At 44.1% G+C, this 17,828-nt stretch overlaps 1 protein-coding gene across 1 annotated transcript; it reads left to right on the top strand.

Annotated features, from left to right (window-relative positions):
• Positions 1 to 2,894: 2,894 nt before the first annotated feature.
• On the top strand, positions 2,895 to 16,916 carry LOC123389334 (lysM and putative peptidoglycan-binding domain-containing protein 4-like). The gene is made up of 3 exons (XM_045070858.1): positions 2,895 to 2,927; positions 11,599 to 11,859; positions 15,950 to 16,916. Exons 1-3 carry the CDS (start codon positions 2,895 to 2,897, stop codon positions 16,559 to 16,561), a joined length of 906 nt encoding a protein of 301 aa, XP_044926793.1. The 3' UTR covers positions 16,562 to 16,916.
• The last annotated feature ends 912 nt before the right edge of the window (positions 16,917 to 17,828 follow it).

The raw sequence follows: 17,828 nt of genomic DNA, 5'->3' as shown, positions 1-17,828 counted from the left end.
GAGGAGTAGCTGACTCTCTGCTCAACACTGCCCTGACATCTGTGCAAGTGGGTTCCTGTCTTGGATCCTGCTTCATAGTCATCTGCACAGTGGGGAACATACCCTGGGCCCAGTCGCTACACCCCACAGGACCCTGCACCTCCCATTCTGGTCCATGTTCTGGATCTAAGTACCCAGGATCCGAAAATGACCGGCCTAAACATCTCTACCTGCTTCCAAGTCCCATGCTGGCCTCTTCCCCGTCCTGAGGGCAGACTAGGCAGGGGGTATGTCCTACCCTGGGTGGGTAATAGCTAGCTGTTTGTGGCAGTGTGGGCCAGTTATGCTTGTGTATGACAGAGCGACCGTATGTGTGCATCTGTGGCCACTTATACTGTAGGTCAGAGCCAAGAAAAGAAAGAGAACTTGGTCTTCGGGCTACCCTCTTCTTTTTTTTTTTTTTTTTTTTAAGATTTTATTTATTTATTTGACAGAGAGAGATCACAGGTAGGCAGAGAGGTAGGCAGAGAGAAGGGGAAGCAGGCTCCCTGCCAAGCAAAGAGCCCAATGTGGGGCTTGATCCAAGGACCCTGGGATCATGACCTGAGCTGAAGGCAGAGGCTTAACCCACTGAGCCACCCAGGTGCCCCAATAATAGATTATTTTTAATCCATCAATTTCTTTAGCCCATCAATTTCATCTCCTCAATCCACCCATCAACAACAGTTTTCTAATTTACACAAATCTTTTTTTTTTAAGATTTTATTTATTTATTTGACAGAGGGAGAGCACAAGTAGGCGGACTGGCAGGCAGAGGGAGAGGGAGAAGCAGGCTCTCCACCAAGCAGGAAGCCCAATGTGAGGCTCCATCCCAGGACACTGGAATCATGACCTGAGCCGAAGACCACTGACTGAGCTACACAGGCACCCTAACTTACCCAGATTTTGAAGGCCATTCCTTGGAGACCAGATAGCTTAATTTTAGGGTGAAGTCAAGTAAATCCAGTTGTGAATCCTGACTTGGTGGCATGCGAGCCAGATGGATGTTCTTCTCTGGAACTTTTATTCCTTAAGGAGTGGCCATGTCCTATCGAGAGAGTTGGAACATTATTCTGGGGCCGGGGGCGGGGGGCGGTGCTATGGCAGCATCGAGAGTCCTGCAATGATGATGTTGAGCTCTAGTGACAGCGTTGCTGGTGAAGATATCCTAGAAGGACAGTTCTGTGTAAGAAATGCCTATACATCCTGTCGTCTGGTCTCTCCTCATCCTAGCTGAGTTTCAAAGCCTGGTTGCCCAGGTTCTCATGAGTTCTGGAAGTTACCAAGTCTCCTTAGGCAGAGCTGGGCTCCACTGTGTGCCACCAAGCATCCTTCTACCCAGTGGTCTACAGTGTGGGATCCAGTAGTGTCTTGAAGGCAGTATATAACCTAAGCGAATAGAACAGCAGCGGCAGTCTGAGATTGTCTATCTGGCTGAGGTGTTGCTGAAGAGAATTAGATTTCTTTTCTTTTAAGAATTAGGATTCTGATTTAAATAATTGATGTAATTATCGCATGTGGTCATGTGGAAGAAAGTGCCTACTGAGGGTCAGTATTGGAACCATGGTGTCTCTACCATTAGAAGCTTATTGGGCATGGAATCTTCCAGAAAGTTAGGATGAGACAGCTCCTTCTCATACCCCAGACAGCTTAAAAGAAGGAAAGATGGGTTTCCATAATTTCATGCAGGTTAATGTTTGTTTGTTTTTCCCCTTGATACATCCTCTTTGATTCATTTATTATTTTGAAGTGTGTTTTTAGTTTCTAAGTATTGAAGATTTTCCTGTTATCTTTCCATTAGTGATTTCGGGTTTAATTCTGTTGTGGTCAGACAACACACTCTGTATCATTGCAGTTCCAAACTTGTTGAGTTATTTTTTAGGGCCCAGGATGTGGTCTGTCTTGATACGTGTCTCAAATATGAGTATTCTGCCATTGGTGGTGGGGGGGGGGACAATTCTATAAATGTCAGTTAAATCCCATTGGTTGAGGGTACCTTGTATTCCCTATACTAGCTGGTTTTCTGTTTAGTCGTATCATTAAGTGTTGACAGGAGTGTTGAGGTCTACAATTGTATTTGTCGACTTTTCTGTTTCTCCTTTAAATAGAGAAGACATCCAGGATTTTTTTTTTTAAGATTTTATTTATTTATTTGACAGACAGAGATCACAAGCAGGCAGAGAGGCAGGCAGAGAGAGGAGGAAGCAGGTTTCATGCTGAGCAGAGAGCCTGATGTGGAGCTCGATCCCAGGACCCTGGGATCATGACCTGAGCTGAAGGCAGAGGCTTTAACCCACTGAGCCACTCAGGTGCCCCTGCCCAGGATTTTTAATTGTATTTAGTAAGAGGAACAGAAAGAAATATTGAGGTGAGTCCATATTGAAAAATATTGGGAAGAGTCTCCAAAGTGGAAATCCCCTTCCCATGGCTCTTTTAATTGAAAAATTACTTCTGGTTTGGAGAGAATAGTGGCCTAATTTGGACCATAATGTCTTATGTCACTGCCTGATTCTTGAATGCGTACCTTTGGTGTTTTGGGGAAAAAAAAAAAAAAGGTCAGAAATACACATATTGAATCTTTGATTTAACTTCCCATCAACTATGTAGCAGGGTTATTTTTCTGTAAGGAGAATGAGCTACTCACATCTTCCAAGGGTCACTGGACACTGGCTATAGGTACCGTTAATTCTTGGGATCTCAGTGTACCGTTACTTTGCACTAGTCACAATAGTCTTACAAGGGTCAAGGAACAAATGGAGTTTTGATTCACAAATGCTTCTCATAGTTCCAGCAGATCATGAGTCATTTTTTTTTTTAATCAATTTTCTGGTTGGGGAGCATGTAGTTGTTGCATATACCATCTATCCTGTACGAACATGCCTTTCAGATTTGATACAAGGGCTATTAAGGTAAGAAGAGCCAAGTTGAAACCTATGGACCTCCCTCTAGTGATCAAACTAATAATGCAGAGGTATTACAATTTCTATGGAGAAATATTTAAAGTTAATGTTACCCCCCACCAAAAAAAATTCTGGGAAAATATGAGGATGGTGGGGTTTCTTTTAATTGTTTAATTTAAATTCTATTAGCCAACATATAGCACACTATTAGTTTCAGATGTCGTGTTCAATCATCTATCAGCTGCTTATCACATTGGGAGATGGGCGTTAGGGCGGGCACTTGGTATGACAGGGGCGGTATCTTTTTTATTTTTACTAAACTCTCAGATGTGGCCAGGTCAATTGATCTTGGATTGGTCTTGGAGAATGAAAGTGGATTATTGGGGCACCTGGGTGGCTCAATGGGTTAAGCCTCTGCCTTTGGCTCAGGTCATGGTCTCAGTGTCCTGGGATCGAGCCCCACATCAGGCTTTCTGTTCCACGGGGAGCCAGTTTCTCCCTCTCTCTCTCTCTCTCTCTCTCTGCCTCTCTGCCTACTTGTGATCCCTCTCTCTGTGTCAAATAAATAAATAAATAATAATCTTGAGAAAAAGAAAAGAAAGTGCATTATTGAGGTTTAGCAGGTGGTAACTCCAATCACATTTATTATTTGGATGTGATCTCTTTGGAGGAGCAAGGCGATGAAAGCTTTCCTGTTGATCCACTGGGATGGCCACAACCATCTCACCGCAGAATTACTCCAGCTGTTTGGCTCCATGTCACAACTTAGTCTACAGAGGCACAACTGTCTTAGTCACTTGTAACATATTTAACAGGCCAAACATCCTGGTGACATGAGCTGCTAGAATGAAGACAAGAAAGGTCTTTGGCCTTAGTCAAGCTTATGTCTGTTCATGGAAGGAGACATGAGTTCTGTGAAAACCCTATTACCTCATAGTCTGAGAGATGCTGGGGTATTTGTTTTCCCCAAAATAAAAGAAGACTTTCCTTTGTTTACTCTACCTCATACTGTGTATTGTTAAGAATATGTGCTGGGGCGCCTGGGTGGCTCAGTGGTTTAGAGCCTCTGCCTTCTCAGGTCAGATCCCTGGGTCCTGGGATCGAGCCCTGCATCGGGCTCTCTGATCAGTGGGAAGCCTGCTTCCTCCTTTCTCTCTGCCTGCCTCTCTGCTCACTTGGGATTTCTGTCTGTCAAATAAATATATAAAATCTTAAAAAAAAAAAGAACATATGCTGTCTTTGGATGGATATTTAAAGCTAATAACTGAGTATTCAGAAATACTCCTCTGGTGGGTTGAAATATATGTCCATGTCCTAAACCCCAGGACCTGTAACTGTTATCTTATTTGAAAAAAGAGTCTTTACAGATATAATTAAGTCAAGGATCTTGAGATGAAAATCACCCCAGATTTAACTCATCCTTATAAAAACATGTACCCTAAGTCCAGTGAATAAATACCCTTGTAAGAAAAGGGAAAGATACAAGGAGACACAGGGGGAAGCCAATGCGAATACAGGGACAGAGTTTGGAGTAATTCGTCTGCAAGGCAAGGAATGCCAAAGATTGCCACAGGCACCAGGATCTAGGAGAGACTCAGGGGGCAGATTCTCGTCAGTGCTTCCAGCAGAAACCAACCCTGCCAACTCTTTGATGTTTAATTTTTGGCCTCCAAAACAGAGTAAATTCCTGCTGTTTGAAGTCGCCGAGTTTGTGGTAATTTCTTACAAGAGCCCTAGAAAATTAAAACAATGTCCCCATTGGAAAAGGATCCAGAACAATTTTCCCTAGATGGTCCAGGTTACGGTCCAAACAGATCCCATCAATGGCCCTTAAAGTTTTGGAGGTAGATCAAGATATTGTAGGAGACAATGACAAACCCCAGCAGGAAAGTCTCAGACCACTGAGGTTTTCATCAAGTTCCTGCTTAGCAGGAATTTATTCTCTTTGACAGAAAGAGCTTTTGGGTTGATATGGGGCCTTGATAAGTACTGAACTCTTGGTTATGGAAAGCCAGGGGAGCCCAGGCCTGAGTCACTCATTAGGACCTGTAGATCTATTCCATTTAGCAAAGCTTCACCACGTGCAAGCAGTATGTAAAGATGAGGTCTGAGCTGGCCCTACAAGGCACAGGTAAATGGTATCAGCCTAGGACTCATGTTTTTCTTCTGCCTACTTCTGCTGTACCCTATTAGACTTAATTCTCAATTAGTCAGTGTAAAGGCGGAGAAATCAAGGGACTCTTCGGACTGCAAAACCCAAATGTTCTTACTGGAGATTGTGACAGGGACATTCATGTAAGTCCTAATTCAATCCAGCCTGAGGTGGCAGGGGAAAGCACGCATTCTTCCGAGACACTGGGGAAAAGGGGCCCCAGACAAGACACTGTTCTTGTTTGTCAACCAGATTGTAGTAAGGGTGTCAGTCCAGTGGTGAAAGAAATGCAACCAAGAGTCTGGAAAAATGTAGAACATCAGAAAGTAGGAAGGAAGGATGTGACGAGAGAGAGAGAGAGAGAGACACCTTCAGAAGGGGGATGGGCTGGGTGAAGAAGGTGGCAGGACCCAGAGGGAGAGAGCATACAGAGACCCTATAGTGGAGGTAGTTCATTCCAGCTGGTTTCCCTGAGGAAGGAATGTCTGGAATTGGGCAGGGGGAGGGGCATTGTAGAAATGAGAGGAATATCCTGGCCCAATAAAAATCTGGGTAATGCTGAAGTTCTTAAAGCTGTTAATACAGACTCCAGAAGTCTATGGTGACCTTCCAGAATATGACCCAGAATCTTACAGGTGAGTTGACGAAACAGAGTAATTCGGTGTTTACTGTGATGGATAATGCTGGTACTCCCACCAGATCTCCTTCGGTCTCTTTTATTATTAGGGTCCCAGGACTTTGAGATGATTTTGCTCCCAATAACCAGCTCCTGAAGCTTCCCCACTGACCACCGAAGGATTGGTCTGGCCGAGTCTGGGAATTTCCTCTCTTCTAAGCCAGTGACTGATGGATTTGGGAGTTTGAAATCTCCATGCCTGTTGCCTTTGGTCAGGACAGGGCTGAGCTGCAAACTATATTCCAGTGATCCAGAGATCCCCATCGTGGGATAAATCTGAGTCAATTATCTGTAAACTTTACCTGAAGTTTACCTAATATGGCTTCCTTCTTGTTCTTGTCCTGATTTTCTGATTTGCTCAGAAATTTGCTTTTGGGATTCCTTCATTCATAAGTCACATGTACAACACTCCCTGTCTTAGAGTCTGAGGTGGAGGCAGTGGACCTGGGACAATTAGGAATCTCATCAGTAAATGGTCCCTTGAATTTGGAAGTCAAGCTTCATGTCTTTTAAACAAATAAAGCCTTTGCTGAAAGAAAAACAACACAGATCCTTTAATGAGGGACACCCTCATGCAAGCAGCTAACATCTGGCCTTTTAATATAGTAAGTCGGGGGACTTGGAAGACAGTCCTTACTGCCTGCCCCAACACAGCAGACGCAGTACAACTGATCTGCCATTAGGCTTTTCAAGTATGTTTTCCCGCTGGGAATTTCAAAATTCATACACTCATGACATGTGAAAAATATTTAAAATGCCAAGGAAAGCAGATGGTAATTCACACGTTGTTTTCTTTACTAATAATTCAGTTGGTCTCTTTGAACGGGTTGTTGTATGAGTACTAGGACTGCCACGACACAGTTCCACAGGCTGGGGGGCTAAGCAGCAGAGATTTATCTTCTCACAGTTCAGGAGGCTGGACTCCAAGATGAAGGTACAGGGAGGTTTGGCTTCTTCTAGGGTTTTGCCCTTTGGCTTACAAATGGCAACCTCCCTTCTCTGTGAGTGTATGTCCCTGGTGTCTCTTTGTGTGTCTGAATTTCCTTTTCTTATTGGGACATCAATCAGATTGGATTAGGCTCACCCTAATTGCCTCAGTGTAGCTTAATCACTCTGTAAAAGGCCCTATCTTCAAATACATTCACCTTCTGAGTTAACCCGCGGTTTGGACGTCAACATAAATTTTGGAGGAACACAGTTTATCCCATAGCAGTTGGATAGGGTGTAAGAACATCAGGTATGAAATATTTCTTTGAATGAAAGACGATTTAATCAGGAAAACACTGCTTATTAGTTGTACAGAAAAAGCCAGGTTTTTTTTTTTAATTTTTTATTTCTTTCCAGCTTAACAGTATTCTTTGTTTTTTGCACCACACCCAGTGCTCCATTCAATCCCTGCCCTCTCTAACACCCACCACCTGGTTCTCCCCACCCCCCCTCCGCCCCTTCAAAACCCTCAGATTGTTTGGTTTAAGGCTATGGAGTTTCCATTTTTTCTTAAACCATCTTGTGTCTTAAAGTCTTTATTTTGATAAGAGAAAAGTTGGGGCCACTTGTGTAGGATTTTTTTAAAGATTTTTTATATTTATTTATTTGATAGAGTTCACAAGTAGGCAGAGAGAGAAAGGGGGAAGCATGCTTCCCACCAAGTAAACAGCCCGATGCAGGGCTCGATCCCAGGACCCTCCGATCATGATCTGAGCCGAAGCCAGAGGCTGTAACCCACCGAGCCACCCAGGCACCCCTTGTGTAGGATTTAAGTGGGGATTTGAATAACCTGGTGGGGATACAGCCATTTTATTATTATATCACATGAGTTCCCATGAAGACATCAGAAATAGGCTGGCTGAGAATTGAAATCTTACAATGTGGTAAAGAGCATCACTTTATAATTATAGGGTAGGATTGATTTACTATCAAGTCATATTTGTTCTTGCCCAATAAAAAAACAAAGTATGGGTTTTTTAAAAAAAATATTTTTTTAAAGATTTTATTTATTTGACAGAGAGAGACACAGCAAGAGAGGGAACACAAGCAGGGGGAGTGGGAGAGGGAGAAGCAGGCTTCCTGCTGAGCAGGGAACCTGATGTGGGGCTCCATCCCAGGACTCTGGGATCATGACCTGAGCTAAAAGCAGACTCTTAACAACTGAGCCACCCAGATGCCCCAAACTAAAGTAATGTTTTAAAAAGAAACAGAAAATTAGTGAAAGGCAGTTCTGAAAGGCCACAAGAGGACCCAGAGCTGAAATCTTCCTGTGGGACATGAGGGGAACCCCATTGATGCAGGGCCCCCAGCCTCCGAAGGGCTGGCTGAAGGCAAAGCAGAGCAGGCTGTGGTTTAGGGAAGCCCTCAGCAGGACCCACAGCAGAGACCTACTGCAGAGAGCACTAGAGCCATGACCCAGAGCTTCCTTCCGTATTGTATTGTGTCAGTGTTTCAACTTCCTTCTTTTCAATCTCTTTCCACCAAGTGTACATATGCATTAGTGTCCTCTGACTTTGTCCTGACTCTGTGGCTTACAAAATATCAGAACAAGCTTGCTGGAGAATGAAAACCAAAGGAACAGATGTCAGTCAGGGGTCTTGGGGCGGAGCTTGGATAGCCTGGAGAGATTTTAATGAGCTGGTTTGAGAAATAGGGTGTTTTCAGTGGTTCCAAGGCTGCCTGTTTTTATGTGAGGCAGAGCCTTTTGCATCATATGCATTGTTTGGTTTTGGTTTTGAAATGCAGGTGTGGGAAATGGAGAGCTGGGGAGGGGTAGATTAGAGTCTCCTATTTGGCTGCTCTTTACTGTCAGACTTTGTTTTGTTTTTTTAGGAGCCTTATTTTAATTTTCATTTTTTGTAAGAGCCTTATTTTTTGAAACAAGGTCTGCCCTGGGTATCCTGTGGGGACATCAAGTATGTCTAACATAGCAGGACCATCAGGTCCTCTTAGCAGTCATGGTTGTAGGAGCGCATGGGTGGCTCAGTCCTTAAGCATCTGCCTTTGGCTCGGGTCAGGAGCCCATCATGATCCCAGGATCCTGTGATCTAGCCCTGCTCTGGGCTCCCTACTCAGCGGGAAGCCTATGTCTCCCTCCCCCACTCCCCCTGCTTATGATCTTCTCTCGCTGTCTCTCTCTGCCAAATAAAGAAATAAAATCTTTAAAAAAGAAAAAAAAGAAAGAAAAGAGAGAGAAGTCCTGCAGGTGGATAGTGGACAGATGTTGGAGGGTTTGCTAAGACGACACCTGCCACCAGGCTTTTGAATCTCGGGAGCAAGTGGGGTCTGTCTATCTTTCTCACTGCTGATCCCTCACAGAGCCTAGCTTAGAGCCTGTACAACTTTTATAAGAATCATGATTCAAAAAGGAGCCATGTTAATAACAAACCCCAGAATTCAGACCATAGATTTGGAGCAAAGCATATGAGTTTCAGAGAAGCAGACATTTTAGAAGAAAACAGCCCCTCTACTCTTAGAGGTGTTGAAACCATCCCTTTTCCCCAGGTCTTAAAGAAAAAGAAAGCTCTGAGTGTATACCACTGCGAATGAGTAGGAAACAGCATTGAGTACTTAATGCTCTCAAAATGAACACTTCCCTTCAAGAGATAGCCAGGAATTCCTGAGAGCAGCAGATTTTCTTTACGAAAACTATGGGTTTATGGGCAAAAATAACAAAATGGGGGTCTTGAAAATCCCGAGAATGCCCAAATGGTAGGACAGATCTGGGGTCAGATCTCTGCTGTGCCCCCGGGCACTCATCATTTTTTTCTGCAGCCTTTCTCTCGTCTTTTGTGGGATGGATGTCTTCGATTTATTGTAAGACGATGGGACACTTCACATCAGACATAACATGGGGGACAAAGTCCATGTATGTTGGGTTTTGTCCATTTCTTTTCCATGATTCAAAAAATAGCCAGGAGAATACTTCCTTGGTTGTTTTAAAGATTGAAAAAAAAAAAAAACCCACATAAAGTATCTTCTTAAGCTATTTTACTATAAGTAGATGTTGACTGTAAGACCAAACTAGGTTGGGGGAAAAAAAAAATCTTCCACTAAAAGGGGCTTGTGCTTGTGTGTACGCACAGCCATATGAAGAAATAGGGGCCAGACTGGAATCAGAAGAAGATGGGAGGGCTTCATTACAGAGTCTGTATAGACTTATTTAAAGTAAACTTCTAAGGCAGTGCTTCTCAAACTTGACTGTGTATCATGGAAGGTCTTGTTAAAACACAGATTTTTGTCCACTTCCCCCATCCCCACAGCCCTGCCATTTCTGATTCTACAGTTTGGGGTGGGTCCTAGGAATTTTCATTTCAAATAAGATGACAGCGATATTCTAATGCTGGACCTAGGACTACACTGAGAACTATTGCCGTCGAGGCAATTGTCAGATTCTCAACTTTGATTGTACCTTGAGATCACCTGGGACGCTTTGCAAAACACCGATGCCTGGGGTGAACCCAAGCCTCAGTTGAGAAGTTCTGATATTTCACTGCTTTGGGTGGGGGGTCTGGACATCAGGAGCTTTAAAAGTGCAAAAGTTAAAAACAATTTCACAATTGTTAAAAACAATTTCCCTGTCGGTTCTGGTATATGTTAGAAAAGGGACATTTAATTTTTTGTTCATTCCGTAAATATCAATTGAGTTTCCACTATAACCTGAGCCTTGTGTGGGATGTTAGGGATATGGATATAAATCAGACAGAGAAAGGCAGATTGTCACTTTGATAACTAATGAGGTGGCTGGCATACCAATGATTTACAGAGAGCTATTAAGAGCTGTGAGTGGGGGCCCTTGAATGGCTTAGTTGGTTAAGCCTCTGCTTTTAGCTCATGTTACGATCCTGGGGTCCTGGGATTGAGCCGCACATCCAAATCCCTGTTCAGCAGGAAGCCTGCTTCTCCCTCTGTTTGTGTTTTCTCTCTCTCTCTCTGTTAAATAAATAAAATCTTGAAAAAAAAAAAAAAAGCTCTTGTGGAGGTCAATGAGTTTTAAGTGAGCAAAGACTTCATTAAGGAACTCAAACTTACTTTTGAAGAATGAGGATTTTTTTATGGGCAGAGACTTAGGGGAAGAACATATGGAGGAGAGGCCTGGAGCTAGGAATGGACACAGGATGTGTTCACAGGTGTTCTCAGTTACCTGGAGCCTGGGGTAGGTGGTATGCGAGGAGGCCGAAGAAGTTGTCTAGAACCAGGGGAAGTGCTTCGCGATTCCAGGAGGACGGGGCTCCTGGGTGGTTAAGTCAGTTAAGCTTCTATCTTAGGCTCAAGTCATGATCCTAGGGTCCTGGGATGGAGCCCCACATAGACTCCTTGCTCAGTGGGAAGGCTGTTTTTTCCTGTTTCTCTGCCTGTTGTTCCTTTGTTCCTCATGCTTGTTGCTCTCTCTGTTTAAAAAAAAAAAAAAAAAAAAGAGATTCCAGGAAGAGAGTGATATGACTGGGCTTAATGACCAGCTACATTTGAGATAGGAAGACCTACCTGAGAAATGTTCTCTAGGTAGAATCCTCTTTTTCTTTTTAAAAAGATTTTATTTATTTATTTGATAGAGAGAGAGAGAGAGAGAGAGAGAGCCTGCCTGCGAGCACATGGGGGAGGAGGAGGAAGAGGGACAAGCTCAGATATAGTGCTGGATCCCCGACCCTGAGATCATGACCTGAACCCAAAGCAAGAAATGGATTCCTCAGGCACTGAGCCACCCAGGCACCCTTGAACAATCTCTATCTTGAGGTTATATCTAGGATATTCTCCAGAGGTATATAATCAGGGCACCAAACATCATAGACTAATAGGAAAACAAGACACTAGCTTCCTCCTCATTGGCTAACTCCCTAACTTCTGATTTGATTCTGGGGGAATAGGAAGGACACATTTGTTCTCACGCGAGTCTACCTGGTTTTGGACTTCGGAAATGTGGGCAGAAAAAGAGTAATGTAGAGAAAGAAGATACCAGACAGGAGCAAAAGGAAACGCAAAAGACCCCGAGGTTTGGAACAGGACACAAGAGTGAACAAAAATTGAAGGTCTGGGAACCTGTTTCTCACCTCTGGCCAGGGGGTTCCTCTGAAACCCTGCTGGTGAAGATCAAAGGCCAGCTCTCTGGCCTGCACTGCCACCTGCAGGTACGATCCTGAATTACCGCCTGAATTTATCCTGAGCTCTGGGGAAACCCAGATGGGACCCAGGATATGCCTGGGCTCCCAGCAGGTTACCCCCAAGTTGGGCCACCATTTAACGATTCTCTTCCTTGCACTTCAGACTGACTGGATTTTAAAGGATCATTCTTCATGAATATGAAAAGGTACTTTTCCCCCTATGTTTTTATATCTCTGAAGTCCAAACATGTCTTGGAATTGTCAGTTTAAGCCACAGACATTTTTCCCCTTTGAGCTACACAAAGGAGCATCTTACCATCGATACCATCCTAAACTTGGGAAAATATGGCGATATTTATTTCACATGCATCAGATGTGAGGTCTGATGGAGAAGGCATGACTTGGAATGTGGAAGATACACCAGCCCCTTGAATCTCTAATACCCTTTCTTTCTTATATTCTGCATCGCCGTTACTCACTAGTTCTTTGATTTTTAGCAAATTATCGGACTCTCAATTTCTTCATCCTATGTATCTTACACGGTTTTGTCAGAGTTTAATGATCTTATATATAAAGTCCTTGAAAGGTCCCTCCCTCGCACACTAAAGCACTCAGTAAATTAACTATTATCATTTCCAAATTAAAGTCTCAAAAACTGAGAGCTGTTCTACAAATTCCCCAAAGGAAAGGCATTGGTACAAAAACACTCTTCATTCTAGAATGTGCTGTTGAATCACAAAGGCAATCTGTGCGGTTTAATCCTTGGAATTTAGGAAGACCTGCTGCTGAGCCCCTCGCTTTCTGTTGATAACAAAGGCAAGAGAATTCAGATGGAGGCCGTGGGGGCAGTTATTTTAAATATTTGGATGTTTAAAGTCTTATGCAGGAGCCTGCTATATTTGCCTCCTGCAATTCAAAACCTCCCGTCCCCAAACCGTGTTTTCCTTTGTGCCCTTAAAACTAGCCAGCCCGACTTCTGCTTTATTTTGATAAACCTGGAAAGGCAGAGCCCAGTCCTTTAAGTAAAGCTTTTTCAGGGCTTAAGGCAGCCGAACCTAAATGAAACCGAAGATGACAATGAGAAGAGGCAATGCTATCTATCGCTGTCGCTAGTTGCTGTCTGTAGCTCTCCCTAGCAATCGCAGGATAAAATAAAGCCCCGTGTTGAAGGGCAGGGCATAAGTAGGCTGGGTCTTGAAGCCTCAGTTAGCTCTGCAGGGAGGTGGCTCTGAGAAGGACCCCGATGGGAATGGAGCTTATAAAGATGTCTTGGAGCAGCCTTTCATGTTTGCCACGTGGCTGCCCCTTCAGCTCCCTAATACCCCTTCTCTCTTAAATGATACGAATTGTACAGTCCAACTTCTTAGCACAAGTCCCAAGGAGAGGGAAGCAGCCTTAAAAGGGGAAGAAATCAAAGCTTTCCATGGTGGCCGTGCTGTGCTTTCGTTTCCTGGTAACACCATTGCATTTCTGGGGGTGCGTCGGGAGGAGGAGCTGAAGGGGGAAGCATGGAGTTTGCTTTTGGTTTTTTCCCGTTATTTTTTTTTTAAATATTTATTTATTTATTTTTAAAAGAGAGAATGAGTGGGGGGAGGGGCAGAGGGAGAAAACCTCAAGCAGATTCCCCGTTAAGTGTGGAGCCTAACATGAGACCTGATCCTAAAAGCCTGACATGACCTGAGCTGAAACCAAGAGCCAGACACTCTACCAACTAAGCCACCCAGGAGCCTCTAGCCGGCAATCTTGAAATACTCCTCCTGCTCAGGACCCTCCTTTCTCTGTGCCTCTGGCCTTCTTCTCTGCCACTGTTCAATCTTCCATTCCCAGCTCCCCTACATAGGTCGTAAGCTCAGTTGATACCTCGAGGTCCCAGATGGATTAAGAATCTTGCAGGGGCGCCTGCATGGCTCAGTTGGTTAAGCAGCTGCCTTCAGCTCAGGCCATGGTTCCAGGGTCCTGGGATCGAGCCCCACATCAGGCTTCCTGCTCAGCAGAGAGCCTGCTTCTCTCTCTCCCTCTGCCTGCTGCTCTGCTTACTTGTGCTCTCTATCTCTCTGTCAAATAAACAAACAAACAAATACATAAATAAATAAAAGAATCTTGCAGGTATGGGGGATGCCTGGGTGGCTCAGTCTGTTAAGCCGCTGCCTTTGGCCCAGGTCATGATCCCAGGGTCCTGGGATCGAGCCCCAGTGGGGATCTGCTTCTTCTTCTCCCTCTACCCTTCCCCCTAGCTTGTGCTTTCTGTCTTTCTCTCAAATAAATAAAATCTTAAAAAAAAAAAGTCAGATGCTCAGGTAACTGAGCCACCCAGATGTCCCCCTCCGCCTCCCCCACCTTTCCCCCCCGCCCCCAAAGCACATTTTGTTTAAGACCTACTAGGGCCAAAGATGCCAGCAGAATTTATCCAAGATTTGTTTGGTAGGCTTGCTTTTTTAGCTGCTTCACTTTTTCTGACCCTTTCTTGTTGTTTATAGCTTATTTGGTCAAGTTTTATGTCCTCTCTTAGAACTGCATGATCGAGCCTTTGTACGCTGTGTATCTGTATAACCCTGTTTCTCTCTTTATATTTTTAGCATTCAGAGTGATTAACATGGCAAAGTAAGTAGGAAAGTATTTATAGAATTGCTGCATTTTCTCCTAGATTGAAACGATTTATTTCATTTCATTAATGACACTGTTATAACTTTCTGTGGCCTCCCCTAAGGCTATCTAACCAATATATTTTAGAAACCTTTTACTCCTTAGTTTCTTGTCATTTATCTAACAAGGTTCAAATGGTTAAACACATTGTATAGGATGCTGTATTCCCCAGAAGAAATAAAGAGGCTGGTCTCTAGGGACTTACTGTGGTCTCTCAGTTGTACTGAGATTTTTCTGTAGGCATACAGTGTGGTTTATGGAACATGGGCTGACAATGAATCCAACCCCACACTGAGTGGATGCAGTGGGCTTCTTGGAATACTGATGTCTAATACATCTTTGAAGATGTTACATATAATGCTTCCAAAAAGCAATCAATTTTCCAATTTAAAGTAAATATAAATTTGGTGTTAATTCACTAAGGGCAAAGACAAACAGGCCTCAAGCAGGTCTAGTTTCCAGGTGTGATCTGTTAAAAATATCTGCTACCTCAATTCAATTAGATAATAAAAACAGTTGCTCAATAAGTGAAATAATAGAGATGACTGATTTGAATTAGGTGTTATCTAAAGGTCTGTGGCTGTATTTACACTCTAGTTAGTGGGCTTATGAGTCAAATCTTAAGGTCCACCTCTAATGCTTTCAAGTTAAGTTCAAACATTAGCTTGAGGGAGGGTTTCTCTTTGACTTAACGGTCTGCACCACCCCTCCCTTAAGATTCGACTGTGGAAGGAGTTTGTCCCGAACTTTGTAAAACTCATAGTGCTGTTCCTTTCTCTTCCAGTCCTAAAATTGCAACAGATTTCAGTCCATACTTTCCAGCTTGATTCATGATTTTCTATATGTTTCTAATTATCACAAGTGTGTGAAACCTTCCAAAGTATATTACCCCTAGGTCATTTTATTTAGAAAATAAATTTATATGCCATACAGCACTTCTGGGCAAGGAAACATGGTAGAATCCTGAGGACATACCTCTTTAAGTATTATAACAGTTAAAATACGTTCTGAGTGTGGAGCTGGCTGAGGCTTTGTGTTTGGGGATCCCTAATATAGTCAGCTACTGAATTGGGTTCTGATGTGGGAGGGAAGTCAGCCAGATGGGGGCACTGTTGCCTCAAAAGTTAGAAGAAGTAGAAAAAAAGAGCTGGCCATGGTTGGGTTTCACCTAAAAATATTTTGTTGCGGTCACACTTTGAATTAGCAAGAGACTCTTCCAAAACTGATCTTATGTTTTTCAAACTTGTACATCTGTATGGAAACGTGATGATTAAGCTATACATTCAGGCTGAGTTAAAGTCAAAAACAGTTTTATTCAGCCTAAACTAATTTTGTGCCTAGGTGCGGTTTTCCAATATTCATCAGATTCGTAAGCGGGGTGGGCTTGGATCTTCTTCCAGAAAGAGCTACTTTTTGGATATTCATTCTAAGGAGTTTACATGTTTTGTGCTGTTTGTCTTCGTGGCTTTCCTAGGTCGCAGATATCAAGAAAGTCAACAACTTGATCAGAGAACAAGACTTATATGCTTTGAAATCTATTAAGATTCCAGTGAAAAATCATGGGATCTTTACAGAGACCCACAGAGAACTCAGACCCCTCCTGAGCCCATCCTCAGAGACCAGAGTGACCTTCGAGGAGCAGCCAGACCCAGATAGAGCAGCTGTAGGCGCTGGTGCCCTCTCCAGCCCACTGACAGATTTCTTTAAGGGCATTGACGAGAATATTGAGCGCGCGGTGCAGTCAGAAATCTTTTTAAATGAAAGTTACTCGGCAGAGACCTCCAATCAGCCGCTGCTCCCGACTTCTCCAAAGACCCCCACGAAGGGTGCTGACTGTGGAATTCAGTGGTGGAATGCCGTTTTTATCATGCTTCTAATTGGGATTGTTTTACCAGTGTTTTACTTGGTCTATTTTAAAATACAAGCTACTGGCAAGATCCCCAGTAGCTTGAACACAACTGCTGTCCCCAATGGCTCGATGAGCGTGAGTGCAGTTCCAGGGCAAGCCCCCAGATTAGCAGTTCCAGTGCCAACTGTCCCCTCTGCAGACAGCCAGTTCAGTCAAACCACCCAGGCAGGGAACTAGCTCTTGTTTCTAAAGAATCAGGCCAGTGTGAGCATTTGGCCTCTTAATGTGGATCACCTGACATCAGTCATATCCTAGGGTGCTGCCTTTCCTTTTCTATGACCTACGGACATGTCTCAGAAGCCGCCCTTGTATTCTCCAGGAACATTTGACCCTGGGGAATAGGCTGACCTAATCCAAGGCTGTGGGAGCCAAAACATGCGCTCCCCTGCTATCCCCCTACATCCAGAGGTACAGTAAGGGACATTTGCATGTGACACATGCTATTTCTTGAAGGTATATAGTGGACTGGCACTGCATGGGCCCCCAAGTTGGAAGTGTTTGGAAGTTGAGGAGCAGCATTGGACCTTCACTGTGGGAGCCTCTGACGTCAGCTTTGGTCACTTTGCTATTTGCAGTGTCTTCTGCCGTGACACGTGGTGCTCTTTGTCTCCCTGACAAAGGTGCTGCTGTCCAGCAGTGGTGAATATCACCCTGTTTTGGAGTATGACCGAATTATAATTATAATTAGCTCTATTTCATATTTGTCCCACCAGTTAGCCTTTTGAGGCAACGTCACTTCTAGGACTACTTAAGGGTACACAGGCCTGCTTTAAGCTGCTGCATGGTATGGCCAGCACTTCCTGGCTAGATCATTTGGAGCTTTTGCTCAGTTTCTTCTGAAGAGCATCCCCACTGCAGTGGCTAATCAGATTTCCCAAGTTAGCATTTTTGGGAAGAATTCTTGCTGCCCAGTGCCTGGAGCTGAGTAGGTGCAGAGAGAAAGAGGAGTGCCTATCGCCAGGGTCTCAACATGTGACACATCTAAGGCCAGACAGTCAATGCCAGTTGCCAGTCTGGCATTCCAGAGAGCAGCAGCCCCTGGAGGTACTTGGAAGGGAGATACAGGGAGAATGGGCGTGCTTCCTGCTGCTTCCCTGACTCTAATCTTGGGAAGTCTAGAGCCGTTGCCCCAGAATCAGGCTCAGTGTTTTTCTTTGTCTAAATACACTTCATATAATGTAGCTCATAATGTTAAAAGACCAAACCACAAGCTCCCATCAGCCGGAGGTTTTCCCGTCTACACAGCAGGTGTCTGCTGCAACATGCTAGAGGCTCAAGGGAAGCCTGGGTCAGCCTCAGGCCTTGCAGGTGGAGCAGGGGTACACGAGGTGAGGGTGAAGGCCTGTTTGGCTGGAGCCCATCTTGGTCCCATGGAAGGGTGGAAATGGGCTTACATGGTTCAGAGGAGCCTGCCTTCAGGGAGGAAGACTGCACAAATGCTGAG

The sequence above is a fragment of the Mustela putorius genome, unplaced genomic scaffold (genome assembly GCF_011764305.1).
Source record: "Mustela putorius furo isolate JIRA1106 unplaced genomic scaffold, ASM1176430v1.1 tig00003972_pilon_pilon_pilon, whole genome shotgun sequence".
Taxonomy (NCBI): domain Eukaryota; kingdom Metazoa; phylum Chordata; class Mammalia; order Carnivora; family Mustelidae; genus Mustela; species Mustela putorius.
Note: the sequence above shows the minus strand (reverse complement) of the source record. Positions and strands in the feature narration are given on the sequence as shown.